The sequence below is a fragment of the Ictidomys tridecemlineatus genome, chromosome 6 (genome assembly GCF_052094955.1).
Source record: "Ictidomys tridecemlineatus isolate mIctTri1 chromosome 6, mIctTri1.hap1, whole genome shotgun sequence".
NCBI classification, from domain to species: Eukaryota; Metazoa; Chordata; class Mammalia; order Rodentia; family Sciuridae; genus Ictidomys; species Ictidomys tridecemlineatus.
The window spans coordinates 81,658,433-81,686,009 of record NC_135482.1 but is presented as its reverse complement, the minus strand read 5'-3'; the positions used below and the strand labels follow the sequence as shown (position 1 = coordinate 81,686,009).

The window sequence follows — 27,577 nt, the reverse complement described above, 5'->3', positions numbered from 1 at the left end:
AAGAATATCACAAAACAGATTCAAAGATAGGAGAGGTGGTATTTTCAAATATTTAAAGGATACTTAATTTTTAGTAAGATGTATGAATAGTTTATGAATTAATTTTGTTTATATAAAAACTAATGACAATTTGTGTGGAAGGATCAAGATCTGTTTCTGGATCTGTGGTAAAAGTAAAAGCTGCTTGCTCTGGAAGGCTTAATAGCACACACTATAGCTAAACTATTTTTTTGTAAGGTGTAGCAAATGCTGGTACTCCCAGCCCATCCTGTACTGAATGTTCTTTCATTGACACCCAATTTACCTCTCTATATCTGAGTGCATATTGTATGATCCATCCTTCAGTGGTGGTGCTTAATCTTTCTGTTAAAGTTTTTCTGAGAATGATGAAAAGTGATGATGATGATAATGATGATAATGAAGATATCTGAATATGTTAGGTCCGTCACTTACTCCTTTTTCAGAAACTGCAGTGATGGTATCACTGATGTTCAGACATGCCAAGTACTAGCCTCAGGGCTTATTCACGGCTGCTCACTCTCCCTGGAAAGTTTTCTTCAGGTGGCTAGCAAGCACCCTTACAGTCTCCTGGTATTTACTCAGAAGTTGTACTCTCAATGGGGCTCTTTTCATCTTGTCTAAAATATTCACATTCATTCTTTCTCCCTGTTTAGTCTTTTTGCTTAGCATTCACCACTTTCTTATGTACTATGTATTTATCATATTTATATAATTTAGTTCTGTCTTTCCAACCACAATGTAAGCATCATGAATTACAGAATTTTTCCTTTAAGCCACAAAAAAAAATAAACCATTGTATTTCTGATGTCTAGAATGACATCTGGCATACGTTAAGTGCTCAATCATTATGTGCATAATGAGTGATACTCTATGAATGATAGAAGAGTATGTATATTCAAATGAACTAAAGTCATTTGTTTATTCCTTGGATGAGTACTGATTTGTTGGTTTGTATTTTGGGTTGCTTTCTATCTTGTTATTTAACATTTTGAATCCACAAAATGACAAATACCTCACTGAACTAAACTGGCAACAAGAAGTGAATGTGGATTTAGAGAAATAAGGGTTTATTATTGTTGTTGTTGTTACATTTATTTATACCTATCTAATTTACTTATATCTATTCCCTTAACTTGGTCCTAAACCTTTCAAATTAAGTGTGCTTTCTCAAGTACAAAGAGAAGGAAAGAATAAAACAAGAGGCAAAAACCAAAGATGCTTCATTTACTTTATTTATTTAAAAAAAATTTTAGCTGTAGTTGAACACAATATCTTTATTTACTTATTTTTATGTGGTGCTGAGGATCAAACCCAGGACCTTGCACATGCTAGGCGAGCGCTCGACCACTGAGCCACAATCCCAGCCCTCATTTACTTTTGATCTAATTAGATGAATTACCCTGGAAAGTTCTTGCAATATTTTCTTCCAGTCAATGAAACTGAGGACCATGACCTGATCCTTATCAGCAAAGGGGTCAGACAATGAAATCCCAAATTCATCTGATTATGTGGCAGTTTTAATTTTGAGACAATCTCAGAGTCAGCAGAAGTTCTAAAAATATAATTTTAAACAAAAGGAATGAAAACGCTTATGGTGATAACTCCAAATCATGGGGGAAATGAGGCATTCTTACCAGCTTCTCTTATCTGTTCAGTTATCATAATATATTACTTATTTGTATACTTTTTTAAAGTAGATAATATTAATTCCAAATATGCATTTTTAAAAGTTTCTGTAAAGAATGGCAATCATCAAGAATATAGGCAACAATAAATGTTGGCAAAGATGAGGTGGAAAAGGTACACTCATATATTGCTAGTGGGACTGCAAATTGGTGCAACCACTATGGTAAGCACTATGGAGATTCCTTAGAAAACTGGAAATGGAATCACCATTTGACCCAGCTATCCCACTCCTTGGTTTATACCCAAAGGACTTAAAATCAATATACTATAGTGATGCAGCCACATCAATGTTTATAGCAGCTGAATTCACAATAGCTATACTATGGGATCAACCTTGGTGTTCCTCAATAGATGAATGGATAAAGAAAATGTGGTATATGTACTCAATGGAATATTACTCAGCTTTAGAGAAGAGTGAAATCATGGCATTTGTCAGTAAGTGGTTGGATTTGGAGAATATCATGCTAAGCAAAATAAGCCAATCCCACAAAACCAGAGGCCATTTTTTTTTTCTAGTATAAGGATGCTAATTCACAGTAAGGTGGGGGTACTAGAGAAGAATAGTGTTATCTTAGATTACCTTAGGTAGAGGGAAGTGATGGGAGGGAAAAGGAGGGGATGTGGGGATAGGAAAAATAGTAAAATGAAATAGACATTATTACTGTATGTATATATGTGACTGCATGACCAATATGATTCTGCAAACATATACACTCAGAAAAATGAGAAATTATATCCCATCTATGTATGATCTATTAAAGTTCATAAATGAAAAAAAAAAAACACCATGAGTCACAATGGCTCACATTGGTAATCCAGGGACTTGGGAGGCTGAGGCAGGCGGATCAACAAGTTCAAGACCAACCTGGGTGACTTAGTGAGACCCTATCTCAAAGCAAAAACAATAAAAAGGGTTGGGGATATACCTCAGTGGTAGAGTGCCCCCTGAGTTCAATTTCCAGTATGGGAAAAAATGTAGAAACAAGCCAAAATTTATCAATAAGCATAACATGTAAGTTAACTAAAGGGACCCATTAAGAACCCCCCCCCCCCGCCCCCACAAAAAAGTTTCTGTAAAAGTATGAATACTTGTTAAAGAATTCAACCATGGGATATGTTCTCCCCAGGGCTGCTGGCAATATTCCCTGGGTCCCTGACTCCTTGCTGCACAGTTCATTCCATCCCACCCTCCTCCCACCCCTGCTGCTCTCTGACCAGCCTCTCTTTTCATGTGTGCCTCTGGAAGATATTTTTTCAAGCCTTGGCAAACAAGATACATCTTAAGCTTGTGTCCTATAAAGGATCACAGTCATCTGAGTTATGCAGTATCTCAGGGAGACATCCTAGCTAAAATTGTAGCAGTTTGCCTCTGAGGTTCAGCATAGGAAAACAAATTGACCAAGTCAGCAGAATTCTCAGTTGAGAGGCCAGGGCAGAGTAAGAGATGAGAGGTGTACTTTTAATGGTATCCCAGACTGCTGGTATTTGTTAGGATTGAATGGAAGGAGCTTTCTCTGTTACTGTATGTAAGTATGTGAGTGAGTAAAGAACCAATAAGTGAGAAGGACAATAGGGACAACATTTTTTCTTGCTTTGTATTATCCTTCCCAAAGTTGACAGACGCTTTTTGCTGGATATGCATCCTGTCGCATAGTTGGCTTTCAACAAATATCAAATAAATGAATGAGATGGGTAAATGAATGACTGACTGTGCTACTACACCAGGATAGGAGCTGGCGCTTGTCTACTCGGGACTCGGGGACCTTCATTTCTTTATCAACTCAGAACTTTGGAATATACCTCTGATCAGGATAATGTACTCTCAACATGTAGCCTTTTCCCAATTGCAGAAGCTTCAAGAATCATGATCTGCATACAAATAATATCTGGGGGACCAGAGCTTGTCTTTCTCACTCAAGCAAGATATATCTATAAGAGCCTTTTAGGAGACACTAGGAAATCTGTCCAACTTGCTCACCCTGCAACAGCCATGGCTACACACATGCCAGGATGCTTTGTATGCATTAACTGTAAAACCAAGCAGCCTTTGTGTATTGGCAATTGATATTTTGGTAACAGAATACCTAAATGCTGTAAAAGAAGACTCTCAAGATATTTCTGTCATGACTGGCAGATGACAGTACATGGCATCTGCTTTTTGAGGCAGAATTTCGGGTGTAGTTTAACTTTTTCAATAGTAAATTTTGGAGACTGGCCACCTGATTTTCTCACTCCAGAGCACTGGTTTTTACTCTGGTTTAACTCTCTGTCTATTGAAAGTAAACACTGAGAAAATAAAACTCAGAAAAACAAACAAAAGTAAAATCCATTGTCTGTTTTTGACTACATGTGAAGCTCTACTTGAAAAGTGCAGGGTGCATTTAAGCTTGTCCTAAGGTTCTGTCTCTGAAGCATGTTCTGACAGCACTTAATAAACTAATGTTTTTTATAGCTGAAGGGTTTGGTTGGGCTTTGTGGGTGTGATGAAGTATATGTGAGTTTTTTCCCTCCTTTTTTTCTTTTTGAGCAGAAATAATGATGAGATTTGGGGGATAAACAGAGGGCTTCTAAAGAGATTGTTCCTATTGTTTGAGGATCTTATTTAATCTTTTGAGTTACAATAGAAACTTAGGAGGGGAAAAAACAAGCGAGCTGTTTGCAGGACTAACCTAGAGTTAGAGGTATAGTAGTACACTATAGGCACTGGCAAATCGGAAGGGATGATTGAATGGCAACCGGAGTGGCCCTGAGAGTATTACCTATGTACAGCATAAAGATGAAGCTTTGCCACTCACATACCCTCATTCCATCACATCTGGTGAGAGGACATGGAACAGATTGCTGTCTCTGCCGGAAGACTGATTTCCAATATTGTTGGTATTGTGCTCTTTCTTTCTTGGACACAAACTGTGTGAGATGCTTTATTCTGTTGGACTCAAGTGAAATATGATTTCAGTATTGATGGCTGAAGGATTCAAGTCTCAGTCTCCTTGAACAATGTCTAACACAAAGCAGATATGCAATAAATGTTTAATCACAGTAGTAGAGTTATAATTCTGATGAGGGCAAGAAACACTCTAGTAGTAGACATGTCTTTTAGTGACTAGAGATAATATCTAATTAAAGGAGACTTAGTGGATTGAGCCTCATGTTTCCCCCCTCAATGCTGAACTTTTAAAAATAAAATTGTGTGTCAAGACTGTGAAACAGTTTTTAAAACTGCTTTTAACAATAAGGACACTGGGTAGGATATGTGTATTTATGTATATGTAGTAATACTAGTCTAACTATTTATTCACATTTAGTGTCCTTATAAAAGGACTGGGGTTCCCCCCCCCCATTTTTATTTAGATAGCACCCTGATTTGGGTCTATTGCATTCAAATTATGTTGCTGTTTTCTAAATAACTATCATTGTGACAAATCACGGCCTTGTATGTTGATTTTGGATTTAGATAGGAGAATAGAGCCCAGGAAGAAAGAAAAAAGCAAAATGAAGATGGGAAAACAAGGAAGAAAACTGTAGTCTAATGCAAACCAATAGAACCCAGAAAATCAAGGGAAAACAATACTCTAAGTGGAAATAACAGGCAAAGACTTCCACTTACATGAATGAATAACTATGGAAATTAAGCTGTTTGTGCATGGGGTTTTAAAATAGTCTAATTTTACATGTATTTGAATTTTCTAATAAAGTTTTAAACAAGTACAAAAGGAAAATACTAAAAGTTATTACATTTGATTTTGCATTTTTAATACTTAATTCAAAGAAAATTTATAAGAAAGATTTCACTTAGATGGTGAAGAGTAAGGTAGTTGGTACTCTAATGTATAATAGAGTAAGGTAGGTGGTACTCTAATAGCACTTGCCATGTGTGTTCAGAAAATTCACATTTCCAGGTGAGATTACTGGCTAGTTCTTGATTCAATAATTCTATGAAGATTATAGCTTTTTAGATGTTTTTCTTTCCCCCATGCCAGGATAATCTGATGAACACCATACATTTCCTAAAGTCTCACTGCTGTTTCAGAGCTGGATTTCCACTTGATCCTCCATATACACCATTATTTGGATGTTGTACTTTGAAATCCTCATTGATTCCAGTTTGACTTAAACTTTCAAATGGATGTAGGTCAATAGGGGTTGCACAATGCTTAAGTATAGAGGATGGTCTAAAGGAAACAGGAAATCAGAGTTCCAAATAGAAGGGTAATGTTGAGCTTTTAGTTCCCCGGACACTGGCTGGAAGAAAGGAAAGATGGAGAAGTAAATGTAGTGAAATGTGTACTAAAAAACTGTGTAAGAAAGGTGCCAACTTGTCCATCCAAAAGGCTCCAAGACCACCTCCTAAGCATAGTGGTGAAGGATCACAGGCACAAGGAGAAAGGAGCTCATCCAGAGGCTAGCCATGGAGTAATACATGGTTGGAGGGACACGTGAATAAAAGTCTTACCAAGAAGCAAGAAGACCAGGTTAAAAATGAACATGCATTCATCTTACATTCAACCAGTGTTTGTCAAACACACATCATTGTTCCTTCATTCAGCAATTATTTAGTTAATACCTATGGTGTTAGGTACAAGATGAATCTACTCATAAAGAATGTAGAATCTGCTTGAGAAAGGGACACATCCATAGTGAAGTGTAAACTTAGTCCATTTCATGTGATGCCTGCTGTAATGAAGGTGCATTTGATGCTGTAACTTGCACAGAAGTGAACCATTATTTCAAGGAAGACCTCACCTACCACCTCCCAGTGGAAATGGACCCTAAAGCCTCAGAAAAAAATAGGAAAAGAAAAGAAAGACATTTCATGCAGAAGGAATCAGTATGTGAAAAAGCATGCCATATTTGGGAAGGTTTTGAGTGATCTGATACTGGAGCACAGGAGTTGAAGGAAGAATGGAGATGACAAGGTATTAACCTAATAGATATACCTCCAACACAGTCTTATGGTAGAGGTATTAGTAGGTAGAACAGATCTTTTCCTACATGAATAAGTTAACACAAGTATGTAACTATTCCAACAGTGACTCTTAAATTTTGCTTTAAAAAATGTTTTAAAAACTTTAAACTAATCTTGAGTACAACAAGTGTTTATAAGTGTGAGTATATTGAGAAACATAATTTTGCTCATTTTGAATCAGTTTTAATCATTTGTTTTATTTTGATGAACTGATTTTGGAACATCCATTTCTCTGTCATACTTAATAGTTTGAAAGGAAACTCTGCTAATCTGGGTACATTTCTTCCAATCAGAAAAAAAGGAGTTAGGGGGATAGCTCACTGGTAGAGTGCATGCATACATGCATGAGGCCCTGAGTTCAACCCCCAGCATACTAAAGAATAAGAATATACTTTGGTGGAGTGCCCAGGTACTTGGCCTTAGCTACTTGGGTTACTGACACAGGAGGGTCACTTGAGCCCAGTGTTCAGCCTGGGCAACATGGCAAAAATCTCATCACTTAAAAAAAGGAAAAAGAAAAGTTTTAGTTCTTGTCTTCAATGAACAGAAAGCATTTTTTTTCTTCCTGATGAGAAGTATGTTTATAAAAAGTTGCTTGTGTGTCATTTTAAAACCAGATGCCTGTTAGTATTCGTAATCAAAATGAGGGATTTAAAATGTTATTCACCACATCAATAGACTTAAAAATAAGAACCATATGATCATCTCGATAGATGCAGAAAAAGCATTCGACAAAGTACAGCATCCCTTTATGTTCAAAACTCTAGAAAAATTAGGGATAACTGGAACATACCTCAACATTGTAAAAGCAATCTACGATAAGCCACAGGCCAGCATCATTCTGAATGGAGAAAAATTGAAGGCATTCCCTCTAAGATCTGGTACAAGACAGGGATGCCCTCTCTCACCACTTCTGTTCAACATAGTCCTCGAAACACTGGCCAGAGCAATTAGACAGACGAAAGAAATTAAAGGCATAAAAATAGGAAAAGAAGAACTTAAATTATCACTATTTGCAGATGATATGATCCTATACCTAGCAGACCCAAAAGGGTCTACAAAGAAGCTATTAGAGCTAATAAATGAATTCAGCAAAGTGGCAGGATATAAGATCAACACGCATAAATCAAAGGCATTCCTGTATATCAGTGACAAATCCTCTGAAACGGAAATGAGGACAACTACTCCATTCACAATATCCCCCCAAAAAATAAAATACTTGGGAATCAACCTAACAAAAGAGGTGAAAGATTTATATAATGAAAATTATAGAACCCTAAAGAAAGATATAGAAGAAGACCTTAGAAGATGGAAAAATATACCCTGCTCATGGATAGGTAGAACTAACATCATCAAAATGGCGATATTACCAAAAGTTCTCTATAAGTTCAATGCAATGCCAATCAAAATCCCAATGGAATTTCTTGTAGAAATAGATAAAAGAATCATGAAATTCATATGGAATAATAAAAGACCCAGAATAGCAAAAACAATGCTAAGCAGGAAGTGTGAATCAGGCGGTATAGCGATACCAGACTTCAAACTATACTACAGAGCAATAGTAACAAAAACAGCATGGTACTGGTACCAAAACAGGCGGGTGGACCAATGGTACAGAATAGAGGACACAGAAACCAATCCACAAAACTACAACTATCTTATATTTGATAAAGGGGCTAAAAGCATGCAATGGAGGAAGGATAGCATCTTCAACAAATGGTGCTGGGAAAACTGGAAATCCATTTGCATCAAAATGAATCTGAACCCCTATCTCTCGCTATGCACAAAAGTTAACTCAAAATGGATTAAGGAGCTTGATATTAAATCAGAGACACGGCATCTGATAGAAGAAAAAGTTGGTTATGATCTACATACTGTGGGGTCGGGCTCCAAATTCCTCAATAGGACACCCATAGCGCAAGAGTTAACAACTAGAATCAACAAATGGGACTTAGTCAAACTAAAAAGTTTTTTCTCAGCAAAAGAAACAATAAGAGAGATAAACAGGGAGCCTACATCCTGGGAACAAATCTTTAATCCACACACTTCAGATAGAGCCCTAATAACCAGAATATACAAAGAACTCAAAAAATTAGACAATAAGATTACAAATAACCCAATCAATAAATGGGCCAAGGACCTGAACAGACAGTTCTCAGAGGAGGACATACAATCAATCAATAAGTACATGAAAAAATGCTCACCATCGCTAGCAGTTAGAGAAATGCAAATCAAAACTACCCTAAGATACCACCTCACTCCAGTAAGATTGGCAGCCATTAGGAAGTCAAACAACAATAAGTGCTGGAGAGGATGCGGGGAAAAGGGCACTCTTGTTCATTGCTGGTGGGACTGCAAATTGGTACAGCCAATTTGGAAAGCAGTATGGAGATTTCTTGGAAAGCTGGGAATGGAACCACCATTTGACCCAGCTATTCCCCTTCTCGGTCTATTCCCTAAAGACCTAATAAGAGCATGTTACAGAGACACTGCTACAACGATGTTCATAGCAGCACAATTCACTATAGCAAGATTATGGAATCAGCCTAGATGCCCTTCAATAGATGAATGGATAAAAAAAATGTGGCACTTATACACAATGGAGTATTACTCTGCATTAAGGAACGACAAAATCATAGAATTTGGAGGGAAATGGATGGCATTAGAGCAGATTATGCTAAGTGAAGCTAGTCAATTGTTAAAAAACAAATACCAAATGACCCCTTTGATATAAGGGGAGTAAACAAGGACAGGGTAAGGACGAAGAGCTTGAGAAGAAGATTTACATTAAACAGGGATGAGAAAAGGGGAGGGGGGATAGTAGAGAATAGGACAGACAGCAGAATACATCAGACACTAGAAAGGCAATATGTCAATCAATGGAAGGGTAACTGATGTGAAACAGCAATCTGTATACGGGGTAAAGTTGGGAGTTCATAACCCACTTGAATCAAACTGTGAAAGATGATGTATTAAGAACTGTGTAATGTTTTGAACGACCAACAATAAAAAAAAAAATGAGGGATTTAAAGTTATACTGGGCCTGTCTCAGCACTTTTTCAATTGAGAACATGCATTATGCCTCCTGGCTGTTTTCCAAAAAACTGTCCTTTAGAAGTTATGTGAATTTCCTTTGCAGCAGTCCACAGGGATGGAAGTCATTCAGACCACTCCTTCAGACTCTTGTAATTTAATTCTGGGCACTTGAGTTAACAACATGAACAGAGTTATGTAGTGGTAATTGTATAGGTATGGGGTCAAATAGCTGATCTTAATTTTTTTTATCTACCCTAAATGTACATTGCACACTTACTAAATTAGCTTCTGATTTTTCTTTGGCCTCTTGGGAAATATGATCCAGCATGCCTAAGTTTGTAGAAAAAAACATCCTGAAATTTGGGGTTTTGTTGTTGATGAAGCCTCATTTTTGTTTGGTTTTTCCTTCCCAACAAATAACTTTTGTTATTCCCAGAAATAATACTGGAAACTGCAGTAATTGGAAAGGTAGAACAATGGCACAAGTTAATTGGAAAAATAATAAATGTCATATCAGATATAACATCTGATATACAGTTTGTAAGTTTGTATTTTTCCTATGGTTCTAAAGGTGTTACTTGCTTTTTCAGCTGAACTCTGGATGGCCCCATCTATCCATTCTGGACTCCAGCTAGCTTTTATTTCTGTTGTATTTGAATAAAGAATCTAGAAATTCTGTGAGGATTGCATATTAGATGATTGTGAACTAATTAAATGAGATTACAAGACACAAATCATATATTATATGTTAAAGTGGTATTTTTACACTTCTGCTCTTTGTGAGCTTTTCAAGTCACTTGCCAGTGAGATGGCTGAGAAAAGGAATCTATACTTCCTTCTTAATCTATACCTCTTTTGGCATTTGTACCATGCATGTGGTATAAATATACACAAATCTGACTTTTTTTAAAAAAAAAAAAAAAAGGAAGCAGGAGAGAAAAGAAAGATTTGAGTGTCAGTATGTGCAGAGCACTAAGCCAGATGCTATGGAAGTTATAAGAGGATACCAGTTTAGGGGCTTTTCCCAGGAGCTGAACATGACATTACATGAACAAACAAACTCACAAGAAGTTAACGAGGTGAAGAGAGAAAGTGGTAAGACACTGATAAGCAGAGTCAGTGCTATGAGTGTTCACTGAATGGTTAAGCTTTTGGGAGAAGAAGGAAAGGCTTCCAGGACTCAAGGCTTCAAAGAAGTAGGGAACGTTTGTCCTGAGATTAGAAGACCTGAGGGAACAGGAAGAAGCCCATGGTTTAAGTTGCCCCTATTCTCTCCTACTTAAAGGCAGGCATCTGCTATCCTGGATGTGGAGCCTGGGGATGGATATAGTGGGAATAGAAGAGTGTCGAAGGTCTGAACCTCTCTCTACACTCAGAATTAGTGATACTGAGGGTTCAGGGAAAACAGTGATATCAGACCCCACCATACACTCTCAAGACCTTGTATGATTCTGAGAGTGTGTCAGTTGTCACTGAAGAGTATAAGTAATGCTGTTCCTGAGAGTCATTATTTTCTGATTGTTAAGAAGTTGTTTAGGTTGATAAAGTCATATCCAAATGTCCAATATGCCTTTCTGATGTATATAAGTAAATGAATTCTCATATATTCCATTAATGACAGTGACAGCTGTGCTGAATGTAATTCCACTTCCTTGTACTAAAATTTACTCACAACATCAATCTAAAAGGAGAGTCAGTCTTAACATTATTATTTCCTTTTTCAGACAAACGGACACTTACCTGGGAATGGAGATGTATATCAAGAAAGGCTAGCTCGCTTAGAAAACGATAAAGAATCCCTTGTTCTTCAGGCAAGTAATTTTAAATGTTACTTTTCTCATGATGTACAGTTGGCCCTCCAAACTTTGGATCAAAAATATTTGGAAAAATTGAAGCTGTTCTAAACATGTACAGACTTTTTTTTTTCCTTGTCATTATTTCCTAAACAATATATATGACAACTGTTTACATAGCATTTACATTGTGTTAGGTAATTAGAGGTGATTTAAAGCATATGGGAGGATGTTCATAGACCATATTTAATACTATGCTGTTTTATATAAGGATTTGAGCTTCTACAGATTTGGTATTTGCAGGGATGCTGGAACAAATCCCACACAGATACCAAGGGAAGCCTGTACTTACAAGATGATTTTAAATTGAGATGGTCAGTTCAGATACTTACAACAACAAGGTTGCTAAATAAAAATGCAGTAGACCATCTGTACACACTAGGAAGTAGTGAGGATGGTGGTGGAGTGTGTATCCAGCCTAGAGGGAGCAGTTCTTAGCCTCAGCCCTTCAAGGCCAGTCTGAATACAAGCTCACTATCATCTGATCTGACTTTCTAATATCATCCATCATTTGATCTGATGTTTTAATATGTAACAGAAATTCAAATATATAGCTGTAGTATAAAAATATCAATGTTATAATTTCTGAATATGAATATATGTATAATTTTTCTATTTATAAAATGATACCATGGGTCAAACAGAACACAACAGTGAGTGGAATCCTGCTTGTAGACTAAATTTACTTACTTCCTCATAGTGTTTGGACAAGTAATTTTTACTTTGGTATTTTGACTAAATGAATATTTATTATATTATTATATTTATTAGGCTGATGATCAGTGAGGAAAAACATGTAGATCTCAATAAGTACTAAGGATGAAGGAGTAAGCCTACAGTTTCTTGTGGATCTTTGAATATGTTTCATTGTACCCTGGGTGTGTTTTTGTTTGTTTGTTTGTTTTTTAATACTTGGACTTGAACCAGGGCTTTATGCATGCTAAGCACATTCTCTAGCATTGAGCTACACCCCTAGCTCTGCATCTTGGCTTTGAATACATTTGCAGTCAGTGTGATCTTGAAAGATATTGTGGAATTTAAATTCCCTGGGTTCTTTTCCTTATTCTTCAAGCATCATATTTGAATACTCCTTGACAATATCTGCTTCAAATATTAACTTCATTTCCTCTCTTCCATTCTAATACTATTTCCTACATTCCCCCAAACAGAATTTGTGTTCATAAATTTTTTCATCAATGATTGAAATCTATAAAGCATTACACATCCCCAGTCAGCACTAATTTTCTCATAAACTGAACAGGAATTCTTAGATCCAGAAGCAACATGTAAATAGTACTGTAAAAGACCTCTGTAGTCTTCTCAGATTGTTTTGCTTTTCTTTTTCTTTTTTTTTAAATATTTATTTTTTAGTTGTAGTTGGACATAATACCTTTATTTATTTATTTTTATATAGTGCTAAGGATCAAACCCAGGTCATCTCACAAGCTAGGCAAGCGCTCTACCGCTGAGCCACAACCCCAGCCCCTCAGATTGTTTTTCTTTACCACCATGAGTAGTGAGATTATTCTAGTTTGTATTCACTTAGAGAAATAAAGTATGCCAATAGAATCCAAATTCTGTTTTTCTTTTTTCTTTTCTTCCTTCCTTTTTTGCGGGGCCAGGGGTGTGGTCCTAGGAACAAACCTAGGGCCTCAAACATACTAAGCAAGCATTCTACCATTGAGCTACATCCCATACGATTTTTTTTTTTTTAATTTTAAGACAGGATCTGGCTAGGTTCCAGGCTAACCTTCAACTTGTACTCTTCCTGCCTTAGCCTCCTAAGTTGCTGGGATTGTAAGAGTGTACCATCACACCTAGTGGAACCTAAATTCTTTCTCACTCATTGCAGTATATTACTATAAATATAGGTCAGTGTGTTAACAGACCAGGTGGAGGCTCAGGGAGAGAAGATTCGAGATTTGGAGTTTTGTCTTGAAGAGCACAGAGAGAAACTGAATGCCACAGAAGAAATGCTGCAGCAGGTATGTGTACAAGCTGATGAGGGTAGAGATGGTGGTGAGATGTGTCTGTCTTTACTCTGATGGAGCAGCAAATTTCCAGACTCACTCTGACTGGCACATCTTAAGCAAAAAACTAGAGTAAGAGGGTCCCAAACTACATAGACAAAAAGTGTTTAATTAGAATCAAAATATTAATGGAATTGTAGGTTATTTTCTTCTTTTTGCATTCACACAATTCCCTAACTCAATCATGGACATATTTTATGATTAAGGAAAAGATAATCACTATATATGGCCTATGTTATTGGGAAAAAACTTGTACATATGCACACATAGTGCTCATATAGGAGAGGCCCTATAGGTTGTGGACAAAATAAAATCACTGTTGCAAAACAGCTTAGTTTGAATTCCTGCTCTGTTATTTCCTTGCCATGGAACTTTGACAAGTTCTTAACCTCTCTGTTCTTCAGTTTCCTCTTCTGATGAATGAGGATAAGGGTTTCTACCTCACAAGACTTTTGAGGCGATGGAATCACTTAATATATGTCACATCAGTACCTGGTACATAGCAGACGTGTCGTCCTCATCGTCATCATCATCATCATCATCAGGCTTAGGAATATGTAAAGGATCTGGGGGTGTAACCCAGTAGTAGAGTACAGGCTTATCATGGGTTCAATCCCTTGTACCAAGGAAAAAAAAGAATAGATAAGAACTGAGTGCAGGGGTGCACTCCTGTAATCTCAGGTACTGCAGAGGCTGAGTTCTGGAGGCCAGCCTGGGCCATTTAGCAAACCCTGTCTTTAAAAAAAAAAAAAAAAAAGGTGTGTGTGTGTGTGTGTGTGTGTGTATGTGTGTGTATCTGCTTTAATAAACTGATATGTGTTCTCTTCAGAGAATAATAAATAATCTAAAAGTACGTATGTCTAGTAATTATTCTTCAAGGTACCCTCTTACTTCAGATCTTTGCTGCTTTGCAATCAGAAATGTCCCAAATTTACCTGTGGACATTTATAATAAAATAACTTCTGAATGTGTTTCTTATATTCTAATAGGAGCTTCTGAGTAGGACATCCTTAGAAACTCAGAAGTTGGATCTGATGGCTGAAATATCCAACTTGAAGTTAAAACTGTCAGCTGTAGAGAAGGACAGACTGGATTATGAAGACAGATTTCGAGACACAGAGGTAAGTGACCCCTTCTTTTTGTCTGTCTGTCGCTCTCTCGCTCTCGCTCTCTCTCTCTCTCTCTCTCTCTCTCTCTCTCTCTCTCTCTCTCTCTCTCTCACACACACACACACACACACACACACACACACACACTCACTCTCTCCTAGGGCAAAGTTGAAATTCCCTGAAGGTGTGAAGGAGAAGTAGCTCATTACCATGTACTTTCATCCTACTTCTCAGTAGTAGAGCAAATGCTTAGTATGCACAAGACCCTGCGTTCTATCCCCAGCACCAAAATATAGCAAGACTGTGGAACCAACCTAGATGCCCTTCAGTAGATGAATGGATAAAAAAAATGTGGCATTTATACACAATGGAGTATTACTCTGCATTAAAAAAAGACAAAATCATAGAATTTGGAGGGAAATGGATGGCATTAGAGCAGATTATGCTAAGTGAAGCTAGCCAAGCCCTAAAAAACAAATGCCAAATATCTTCTTTGGTATAAGGAGAGTAACTAAGAACAGACTAGGGAAGAAGAGCATGAGAAGAAGACCAACATTAAACAAGGATGAGAGGTGGGAGGGAAAGGGAGAGAGAAGGGAAATTGCATGGAAATGGAAGGAGACCCTCAGGGTTATACAAAATTACATACAAGAGGAAGTGAGGGGAAAGGGAAAAATAATACAAGGGGGAGGAATGAATTACAGTAGAGGGGCTAGAGAGAGAAGAGGGGAGGGGAGGGGGGATAGTAGAGGATAGGAAAGGCAGCAGAATACAACAGACATGAGTATGTCAATATGTAAATCAATGGAAGTGTAACTGATGTGATTCTGCAAGCTGTATACGGGGTAAAATGGGAGTTCATAACCCACTTGAATCAAAATGTGAAATATGATATATCAAGATCTATGTAATGTTTTGGACAACCAACAATTAAAGGAAAAAAAATAAGCAAGTCAACTTTAATTATAATGAATTTTATTGCTAAATGCTAATGGTAATTTTTATTTGGGGACTTTGATTTGAAATATTAATCCTTTCTTTTATTTATTTTTTAAATTTTTAATTTGTTACATATGACAGCAGAATGCATTACAATTCATATTACATGTATAGAGCACAATTTTCATCTCTGATTATACACAAAGTAGAGTCACGTCCTTCGTGTCTTCATACATGTACTTAAGGTAATGATGACCATTGTATTCCACCTTCTTTCCTACCTCCGTACCCCTTCCCTTCCCATCCCTCCCCTTTTCTCCTTTGCCCTATCTAGAGTTTATGTAATCCTTCTATTCCCCCACCCCCACCCCCACCCCACCACAGCATATTATGAATCAGCATCCTTAAATCAGAGAAATCATTCGGCATTTGTGTTTTGGGGAATTGGCTAATTTCACTTAGCATTATATTCTCCAGTTCCATCCATTTACCTGAAAATGCTGTGATTTTATTCTCTTTTATTGATGAATAATATTCCCTTGAGTATATATGCCACATTTTTTTTATCCATTCATCTATTGAAGGGCATCTGGGTTGACTCCAGAGTTTAGCTGTTATGAATTGTGCTGCTATAAACATTGATGTGGCTGTGTCCCTATAGTATGCTGTTTTTAAGTCCTTTGGGTATAGACCAAGGAGAGGGACAGCTGGGTCAAATGGTGGTTCCATTCCCAGTGTTCGAAGGATTCTCCATACTGCTTTCTAAATAGGCTCTACCATTTTGCAGTCCCACCTGCAGTGTGCTTTTTTCCCCACATCCTCGCCAATACTTATTGTTGTTTGGATTCTTAAGAGCTGCCATTCTGACTGGAGTGAGGTAAAATCTTAGAGTAGTTTTGATTTTCATTTCTCTAATTGCTAGAGATGTTGAACATTTTTTCATATATTTGTTGGCTGATTGTATATCTTCTGAGAAGTGTCTGTTCAGTTCCTTGGCCCATTTATTAATTGGGTTATTTGTTTTTTGGTGCTAAGATTTTTGAGTTCTTTATATATTGTAGAGATTAGTGCTCTATCTGACGCGCATGTGGTAAGAATTTGTTCCCAATTAGTAGGCTCTCTATTCACCTCACAGATTGTTTCTTTTGCTGAGAAGAAGCATTTTAGTTTGAATCCATCCCATTTATTTATTCTTGATATTAATTCTTGTGCTATAGAAGTCTTATTAAGGAAATTGGGGCCTAATCTGACATGATGGAGATTTGGGCTTACTTTTTCTTCCAATAGATGAAGTGTCTCTGGTTTAATTCCTAGGTCCTTGATCCATTTTGCATTGAGTTTTGTGCATGTTGAGAGATAGGGGTTTACTTTTCATTTTGTTGCATATGGAAAGAAAGAGAGCATCCCTGGCTTGTTCAGTTTTTAGAGAGAATGCTTTCAATTTTTCTCCATTTAAAATGACGTTGGCCTGGGGCTCAGCATAGATAGCTTTTACGATGTTGAGATATGTTCCTGTTATCCCTAGTTTTTCTAGTGTTTTGAACATGAAGGGGTGCTATATTTTGTTGAATGTTTTTTCTCCATCTGTTGAGATGATCATATGGTTCTTATCTTTGGGGGATATATATTTATAATTCTTATGTCTTGTTGGTGTATGCTTCCCTTGAGCAGTACATAGTATCATTCTTTACCCCTTTTGATTAGCTTGAAGTCTACTTTATTTGATATGAGATGGAAACCCCTGCTTGCTTCCGCAGTTCATGTGAGTGGTATGATTTTTCCCAATCCTTCACCTTCAGTCTGTGAATGTCTTTTTCTATGTGATGAGTCTCTTGGAGGGAGCACATTGTTGGGTCTTGTTTTTTTGATCCAACCTGCTAGTCTATGTCTTTTGATTGGTGAGTTTAGGCCATTAACATTCAGGACCATTATTGAGACATGATTTGTATTCTCAGCCATTTTTGTTTATTTTTGGTATTTAACTTGACTTGGTTTCTCCTCTGATTAGTTTTTCCGTTAGTGTAATACCTCCCTCTGCTGATTTTCATCATTGTTTTTCATTTCCTCTTTGTGGAATATTTTGCTGAGGATGTACTGTAGGGTAGCTTTCTAGTTGTAAATTCTTTTAATTTTTGTTTATCATGGAAAGTTTTTATTTCATCATCAAGTTTAAAGCTTAATTTTGCTGGATATAAGATTCTTGGATGGCATCCATTTTCTTTCAGAGCTTGGTATATGTTGTTCCATGATCTCCTGGCTTTGAGGGTCTGGGTTGAAAAATCTGCTGAGATATGAATTGGTATCCCCTTATATGTGATCTGATTCCTCTCTCTTGCAGCTTTTAAGATTCTATCCTTATTCTGTATGCTAGGCATTTTCACTATAATGTGCCTTGGTGCAGATCTGTTGTAATTTTGTACATTTGGTGTCCTGAAAGTCTCTTATATTTGGTTTTCTGATTCATTCTTCATGCTTGGGAAAATTTCTGATATTATTTTATTGAAGAGATTGTGCATTCCTTTGGTTTGCAACTCTGTGCCTTCCTCTAGTCCGCTTAGCTTTGGTCTTTGATGCTGTCCCATAATTCTTGGATGTTCTGTTTATGGTTTCTTACTATCTTCACTGTGTGATCAATTTTATTTTCCAGATTGTAAACTTTGTCTTCATTATCTGACGTTCTTTCTTCCAAGTGATCTAGTCTGTTGGTTATGCTTTCTAATGAGTTTTTATTTGATTTATTGTATCCTTCATTTCAAGGATTTCTGTTATTTTTTTTCACAGTCTCTATCTCTTTCTTGAAGTAATCTTTTGCTACCTGTATTTGCTCTTTTATCTGTTGGAGTGATCAATTTTTTGCTTATATTTGCTCATTTAGGTCATTCTTTAATTCACAGCTCATTTTAATTATGAGTCTTCTGAACTCCTTATCTGACATTTCATCAATTTCGCTATCCATGGGTTTTATTATTATAGTATCTTGGTTTTTTGGGGGGCACTTTCCTCCCTTGTTTTTTCATGTTGTCTATATGTCTTACTTTCTTGCAGTGTGAATCTGAGATACTACAGTTTCTACCCTATATTCTTGTAGTACCCGTGCAGATTGTCTATACCTCACCTTGATGTTGGGCTTCCAGACCCTGCTGGTGTCCCTCAATGAATGCTACTGCAACTGGACATGGTGGTGGCAATATTGAGATAATAGTGGAGGTGCCCCAATATGGATGCAATGTCTTACAGAGATGGGGCTCAAAGGGTAGGCTTCATGCTGTCTTTGTGATGTCTGCTCTGAGATGCAACTGCTTCTAGGCCCCGTCTCTTGTCAAAAATGTAGGGGCTACTGTGTGGGGAAGACGATGGTGATGTTTGCAGTGTCCCAAGATGCAAGTGGGTTAGGCTTCGGGTCCCAGGTGCGGGGGAGGTGGCGAACTTGGACCTACCCTGTCCGTGTGGGCGAATCTGGGCTGGGTATAAGCTCCTGCAGTGGTCTACTGGCTGGAAGAGGCATTCCTGTGCTGGAACCTGAGCTCCAGTGGTTGTCTGCCTGTGGCAGGATGGACCCAGACTGTGGGCCTGGGTCCCGCACAGGTCCCTTAAGTTTTAAAATAAATGTATTTATATGCATGATTTTATTAGTAGCCCTTATTGAGGCACACTTATTATTTACTTACATAATAAGAGGATTTTTAAAAAATATTTTATTTTTTAGTTGTATTTGGATACAGTACCTGTATTTAATTATTTTTATGTGGTGCTGAGGATCAACCCCAGGGCTTTGTGCATGCTAGGCAAGTGCTCTACCACTGAGCCACAACCCCCACCCAAGAGGATGTTTTTATGTATTTAGAGAATATGTCCACATCATGCAATCATACAATCACAAAGCTTTGTGGAGGTCATTTAATTTGGCCTTCTATTTTTGGTCTGCTCCACACATAAATCAATTAAATGAAATTCATTGTACCTTTTTGAAACTCAGGGTAGATTCTATAACCTGAAATACCTGTGGCTGGCTAAGCAAACTTGTCTGTTCTCCCCATTTTATTGTTAACCCAGGTGTTCCAGTTTGTAGTTTTGTTCTTTAAAATGAAATGTAGGGCCCAGGATGTAGCTCAGTGTCACAGTGTTTGCCTAGCATGTGAAGGGATCTAGGTCCAGTCCCCAAACTAAAATAAGAAAATAAATAGATAAATAAATAAAATTAGTTAAATGTAAAGAGCTGTAGAAATTCTCCAAATTCTCTCCTCCTTTTCTTCTATTTCATTTTCTTCCTTAAGAGGATGGGGAGGTACCATATTAAATCATAAAATGGGAAATAAGAAAGAGGGGGAAGGCAATCATTTCCTTATGTTTCCCTTCTCTGCATATCAAATATTAATTTTATATCAACTATGTACTGCCATGATCACACATTAATCATGTATATTATCTATTGTCCACAGTTTGAAAGTCCAATTTGAGGTAATGCGATTTACCCCATTATTATTTGCAAAATTAAATTTCCTGTCAAAGATTTAGCTTTAATGAAAAGTCTTGTTTTTATTTCTTGCTTCCTCCATAGGAAAAGGAAATCCCTAACTCATTTGTGTTTCAATCTTGAAGCTCTGTCACCTATGTGAGCAATGTTTTTCCTTTGATTGAGACTGGAGCGCTTAAAAAGGACTTAGAAAGTTACCCAATGTCTTTAAAATTCTTGGTTTTGTGCTTTCTTTAAAAATCCATTTAGAGATTTTTCTTTCTTTTTTCTGTCATTTCCTGACTTCATAGTCACTGCCTAACATAATAATAGAACTTGGTCAACAGGTAGACAACATGGCAGGGGAGGTAGTTCTGCTACAGGGGGGAAAAAAGGAAAAGGGATCAAGATGTGGCCTTCTTCATAACATCTACAAAGATATGCAAAGTTTAAAAGAAGTCTTAACCTGTTCAACTGTTAGTTTAATTTGGGTAAGAGATCCCAACTTTGGGACTAAATTGCAGATGTTTTGGGATTTCTTGGCATGATCCCAGAACAATGTTTACATTTCTGAAGTTTGTCTGCATTTTCTTTCACATTCCCCCACTGCTTTCTTACTTTACTCTTGAATTCTCATCCGTAGGCAAGGTGATCTTGTTATCACACTTCCCATAGAACTCAGTTTCTGATGGTTTTCTAATAAATATTGAATACTATTGGTAAAATGTAGTATGCACATACCTATAAATTATAGACTATTTTATATTTGTGATGTTATATAAGAAAATAATTAAAAGTCTTCAGAATTAAAGCTGAATTGGATGTGCATATGTTCCTGTTATTGTTCAATAGAAACAAAATGTTTTCCTAGCTGTATCATGAATCCCAAATCCTTTAACTTTGTCTTAGAATCTAAAAATATTTGAATAGTAATTTCTAATAAAACATTGAATTGAGGAAGAAATATAGGCAGTTTCCAAAAGATTATGAGTTAATATTGAAACCTTGAAAGATTCCAGGCTTGATTGTCCCAGGAATTGCTGATGAGACATGGTTAATATTGTTCAACAGTGCCCTCTTCTGGTAAGAACTCAGATGTCAGAAACTGAATTGCTGTGGGAGCTCTATCTTGAGTTCTTTTTAAGGACAAAGGGGAAGATAACATGTTTTCTTTAGGACTGAAATTCTGATAAGTTAATTGAAATAATTAATATTCCCCTGTTAAGATTTTCATACTTGGGATCAATTTCCATGTTTTCCAACTTGAGTTAATATGGAAAGATTTATTTCTTCTAAGTTGGAGATTTAGATTCATGTTCAAAGTATTGCCATGAAAGATAATTGAGTAGTTTGTTTGTTTGTTTTTCTTTTTGGTACTAGGGATTGAACCCAAGGGTACTTAACCATTAAGCCACATCCCCAGCCTTTTTTTATATTTAATTTTGAGACATGGTCTCCCTAAGTTGCTTCGGGCCTTGCTAAGTTGCTAAGACTGACTGAATTTATGATCTTCCTGCCTCAGCTTCCTGAGCCACTGGGATTTCAGACCATGTACTACCATGCTTGGCAAGTAATTTTGTTTGTTTAGAAGTATATACTATGCTTCTTCTCTTTTGGAAATTGCCACTAAAGGAAGTGGTAAAATATGCAACAGTGCCAGATAGGAACTCAAAGCTGTTCTTTAACATTGAGAAAGTAGAAAAATATTTTGTTTTAGTCAGCCTTTCCACTTCTGTGACCAAAAAACCTGACAAGAACAATTTTAGAGAAGGAAGAGTTTATTTACAGTTTGTTCACCATTTCAGAGGTCTCAGTCCATAGATGGCTGGCTCCATTGCTCTGGGCCTGAAGTGAAGCATAACATCAAGGAAGAAGGGCATGACAATCAGGAAGCAAACAGACAAAAATCACAGACAAAATACAAACCCTAAGGCACGCCCCCAGTGACCCACCTCTTCCAGCCACATGTAGTCAGCACCCTGTTAATCCTTATCAGTGGATTGATGCACTGACTAGAGTAGGGCTCTCATAACCCAATCTTTTCACCTCTAAACTTTCTTGTAGTCTCACATATGAGCTTCTGGGAGAATACCTCTTATCTAAACCATAACATATATATTTTAAAGACTGGATAAAGGAAGATCACTAATGACTTGTATTATGCAAGGATGATTACTAAGTGGGAGAAACTGACTTTCTTTGAACTTCAGTTCTGAACTTAAAATAAGGGATCTAACTAAACTTTTTTTTTTAGTAATGTCACATATTCTTGACCTCATAAAAGGAAAAAAATCTATTTTCTCTTACTGAAACATTATATAATTATCATTAAGCAATTTTATAAAGGTAGGGAATAGTTTTACCCTTTTTACAAGAACCCTTTTTATAGTTTTACTGGGAAGTATATTCCTATGTAGCATCCCTTTCCCCAGCATTTATGACTTGGAATCATTACACTTATAATTTTAGAATAATCTGTTAATAAAGTTGTTGAAGCATTATTCTACTTTTTTGACATGTTTGTATACTTCTGCTCTACAATCAATGAACTCATTGTCCAGAAATAAATGTCATATAAGATGAAAGAGATATTAAGATATTAACCACTGGAGGAATCTTTGTGATGTATAGCTGAAAAGAAAAGGGGGAAACAAAAAGTCTCCTTTGCAATGTATTTGAGCTTCTTATTTGGAGGAGTTATTATTGTTTAACATCCTAAATTTCTTTTCTTCCTCTCTGGGCTCTAGACAAAATATATACTCAATATTTAGGCAAAATTTACAGGCAAATTAGTTTTTTTTTTAAAGTGGCAGTAGAAAGATACCAAGTTTTTTTATATTCCATTATGAAAACATTAGGATTGTTTTCTTTCTCATTTTCCCAATATAAAATTGTATTATGTAAAATATATGTGTAAACTACAGTACCTTCATCTTCAAATTGAGAATCTTTTTGTTTAAAGAATTTAAAGGTAATCTGTATTTTTGTAGACAAAGGAAGAAATTATTTTAAATTTTTTTTTTATAAATACTTATGTATCAGTGAGAAGGCCTTCAAGGTAAATGGCTTTACAAGAAAATTTCTTTGGTTTATTTTTAAAGACAGAGTTCATAGTTTTAGTCTAGAAACAGCCAACAAATGGTTGTGAGTCAGATATGAAACTACTTTTCTGTGTTACTTAGCTTTCCATCACTGTGTCAAATACCTTAGATAATGTATAAAGAGAAAAATGTTTATTTGGGCCCAGTCTTGGAGGTTCCAGTTCATGATCAATTGTCCTTGTTCCTTTTGCAAGTAGGAGAGCATCAGGAGAACATGTTGAAGAACAGAATTGCTCACTCCATGGCCAGGAAACAAAAAAGAGAGGAAGGGGTTAGGGTCTTACAGGCCCTTTAAATGGCAAAGACCTCAGAACCTCCCAGTAGATCCCACCCCTTAAAGGTTCTACCACTTCCCAGCAGCTCCATACTGGGGATCACAGCTTTTGTCCTTGGGGACACTCAAGATATAAATAGTAGAACTTTGTTAATCTTTTATTTTTGTAAGCCCACCACTTTAGGGCAGAAGCATTGGGAATTTAAAGCAGTGTTTAAATAAGAAAATGGTTTGATTTGGGGCTGTAGCTATAGCTCGGTGGCACAGCATTTGCCTAGCATGTTTGGGGCACTAGGTTTGATCTTTAGTACCACATTAAAAAAAAAAAAAGAAGAAAGAAAATAAATATGCTGTCCATCAACAACTACAAAAAAATTTTTTTTCTAAACAGTTTGGTCTTAAGGAAATACATTTACTGGTTTTCCATTTGTCAGACCTGATTCACACAACTTTAAAACCCTAGGAGCTGTTTACCTCTTAAGATTTCCCACCTTCTTAAGATCAGATATTCGATGGCACAGGTAGTGCATACCCATAATCCCAGTGACTCTGGAGTCTGACACAGGAAAATTGCAAGCTCAAGGTCAGCCTGGGAAATGTAGCAAGACCTGTCTCAAGATAAAAAATTAGAAGAACTTGGAGATGTGGCTCAGTGCTCAGTGGTAGAGCACTTCCCCAGTACTTAAAAAAAGAAAAACTAAGCTGCTACTTTGGTACAGCAGGTAACTGAGGTAACTGCTACCACTTTTCTAATGTGTTTCTTGTTTTTTTTTTTTTTTTTTTTGGACAGGGACTAATCCAGGAGATCAATGATTTAAGGTTAAAAGTCAGTGAAATGGATAGTGAAAGACTTCAATATGAAAAAAAGCTTAAGTCAACCAAAGTAAGTTTCTTACCTATAAAAACAAATTTGAATAGCTCCACTACTCATCTGTCACCAATAATATAAATGAAAATGTTTTCTACTTAGTATATGATAATAAGGTATTTTATAAGTAAATGATATTTTTCTCCAAGCTGGAAACTTTGAAAATAAACACAACTGTTCTGAATAATAAACAAGACTTAACTAATCTCCCAGAATGTAACCTGCCATTTCTCTGAGTTATCTAACCTCCTTTAAAAACTGATACTGTTTTCTTGGTTATTTAGTATGTCTGTTTCTCTCTAGTTTTCTTTCACTCCTCTGTCTCTCTACCAGTCTTTAATGGCCAAACTTTCTAGCATGAAAATCAAGGTGGGTCAGATGCAGTATGAAAAGCAGCGGATGGAACAAAAATGGGAGTCACTGAAGGTGTAGTAGACTTTGGGTGATGGGCTCCATGGCCTGTCACTTTCTGGCTTGTGTTGTTTTGCTGTGATAGTGTTTTTAGTGGCATGTGCATTTATTTTGTGTATGTGTGTATGTCAGCTGTTTATTAAAAATACATACAACATTGATGAAAGAGACAATGAGATCCCTAATGCTATTTTCAGAAATATCCAACATAATAAATGAAAAATAATAAGCAAGTAAAATAAAAGTATTAGCTAGGTGTGGTGGCATGTACCTGTAATCCCAGTGATTCGGGAGGTTGAAACAGAAAGACACAAGTTTGAGACCAGCCTTAGCATCTTAACGTGATTCCCCAAGTAACTTAGCAAGACCCTGTCTCAAAACAAAAACTTTAAAAGGACTGGGAATGTAACTCAGTGGTAAAGCACTCTTGAGTTCAAGCCCCTAAATAAATAAATAAACAAACAAGCAAGCTTATAAATTAAATCTAATCCTCAGGTTCTTTGATCCCCCGAACATCATAAAATAATTGTAAAAGTTCATTTGTGAAAGAATTTTTATTTCATAACAGTAGTAGATACTGCTTTTCTGCTTCAAGGCTTTCTTGAAGATATATAATGTTATGTTATCATGGCCTTGAACAGAAATTACTGCTAAAAAGCAGCACAATGAGAAAAGCACAGCAAATCTTAATAGTGCTAGTGAAAATGTCTTGGACTTGGTGTTCATTCTTACCATAAGTCAGAACTGTAGGGCAAACCTTCCACCTTCATTGGTGTACTACATCTTCTCATAATACTAAGTGTAATAAATATCTGTAGACTCTGAAAATGAAATGTGATATTGAATATAAAGTTATGCATATTAGCATTGCACAGCTCTATTTTTTTGCATTAAAAATAGACAGTAGAACTTAGATTTGCTAAAACTAGTTCTTTACTAAAATGAAACAGAAATCTAAAATATTAGCAAAAGGGATGGGGATATAGCTCAGTCAGTGATAGAGCATTATCTTGTATGCACAAGACTCTGGGTTTCATCTCCAGAATTGCAAATTGAATAAGTAAATAAACAAATGACATTGAAGCCTTTATAGTTGACTAGTTTGATATTTAAGTCCTTTTTTGAAATTTTTCTTTTCCCATTGCCATAAAAGGTTCTGTTCTTTTGCTTAATTATAAGAATGAATAATTACGTCCTATAATTTAGCTAAGGTGGTTCATGACTTCTACCTTGCCCACTGGTTGAAGCTCAGTGCTTGTCTAGGAAGCATTAGTGTGCCATGTTGAAATGCTGAGTGAATGTCAGGAAGTCTTTTCCATTTGCCTTTTATTTTGCCATTTATGACATTAAGAATGTAATTTTGATTATCTTAATCATGTTTTGTAATTTAATATAATATACTAGCCAGCCTTAATTATACTTTAAAAGATTTCTTTTTAATTTACTCACAAAGAAACCTGAAATAATTATGTCATGATTATTATAAATTATACTTATTTTAATAGTCTTGCCTCCTGCTTATCATCGCTACTGTGTAATTTCTGATGTTTGTGTCTAAATTCTTATAGATTTTTGTTTCATTTGTCCAATCAGATTACTGATCTAAAGAGTTAATGTGCTCTTTAAATATTCCCTTTCAGTCATAATATACAATTTTAAAATAAATTTACAATTTGTAGGATGAACTGGCATTTTTAAAAGAACAACTGGAAGAGAAGGAATCTGAAGTAAAAAGGCTGCAAGAAAAGTTGGTTTGCAAGATGAAAGGAGAAGGGGTTGAGATTCTTGATAGAGGTAGGTATATTTGTTTAACTTTTGTTATCTTACTTTGTTAAAATCCTCAAAAATCTAGGAGAGAATCTAAAGTTAGTCAACATATAATTTCAGTATGAAAGAAATGGGGAAAGTAACAGACCAAGTATGCCGACAGCCACAGGGAGTTCTCTGGGACTCTACTGTGGCAAGAGAAGTCCTGACCTTTCTCTGAAGCAGCAGGGGTAGGGCAGTTCTGTACTTCATTGGGTGTTCACTTTAATTGACTAAATTGTACGTTTTCATCACAAGAGCATACTTTTTCAAATTGCAATACAAGGGAATGTTGGAAGAAGCAAAAGGAACAATTACTGTGTCCCAAGATTGTTTTCCTCTGAACTGAACTTGAGAAAAGATGAAATAAGGGATCTAGAAACCTCCCCTACTCTTTTAAGAGAAAAAAGGAATGGCTCTCTATCTTTGGAATATTGGTGAAAATTTCCTACTGTGGGCCAAGCTCTCAATCTTTTAGAGAGCAAAGATAGGCTTATTCTGTTTTGGAAAAATGTATGAATTTATCCAAAGATTTTTTTTTTCCGTAACTAAGGAGGATTTTTCTGAATACTCTATTGTTTGTAATCCTGATAATATAGGTTATACATGATGAAAAATAACTTGATGAAACATCTGACAACACTAGGTCAAATTTAGCCTTTCTTTGTGATTATAAAGGAAGGAAGACTGCAACACTAAAATACCAAAGCAACTTCTGAGTCATTTGAAACAGAACAGATTTCAGTTAGTATAGCATTGGCATATTTTTATCTGTTATGTGAAAATGAATAACATTATTTTCTGACTCGAATGAGATTGCCTCTAAAGTCCTTCTTGGCTCTAGAATACTGTGGTTTTATATACCTGTAGGTATCATAATTCCCTGTTCATCAGTTCCTCAAACCTGAAGGGAATGGAATCCCCTCCCCTCATCTCCCATATTTTGGAATATGTAAGATATTGTCAAAGAGCATTCAGGAATAGGCTTGCTTCCCGCCACACACACGCTGAGGATTAATCTAGG

The 27,577-nt window shown here is 36.4% G+C and overlaps 1 protein-coding gene across 15 annotated transcripts in view; it reads left to right on the top strand.

The window, feature by feature from the left end:
• Ppfibp1 (PPFIB scaffold protein 1) overlaps nt 1–27,577 on the top strand; it is a 234,677-nt gene that overhangs the window by 168,731 nt on the left and 38,369 nt on the right. For 9 of the 15 annotated variants that reach the window (XM_078015004.1, XM_078015003.1, XM_078015001.1 and 6 more), the window contains 6 exons: nt 11,434–11,520; nt 13,434–13,547; nt 14,582–14,713; nt 24,259–24,351; nt 24,670–24,762; nt 26,427–26,541. In XM_078015004.1, coding sequence (XP_077871130.1) covers nt 11,434–11,520; nt 13,434–13,547; nt 14,582–14,713; nt 24,259–24,351; nt 24,670–24,762; nt 26,427–26,541 — 634 coding nt within the window. The remainder of the gene's footprint in view (nt 1–11,433; nt 11,521–13,433; nt 13,548–14,581; nt 14,714–24,258; nt 24,352–24,669; nt 24,763–26,426; nt 26,542–27,577) is intronic. The other 6 variants (XM_078015012.1, XM_078015011.1, XM_078015008.1 and 3 more) reach the window with 2 other exon arrangements.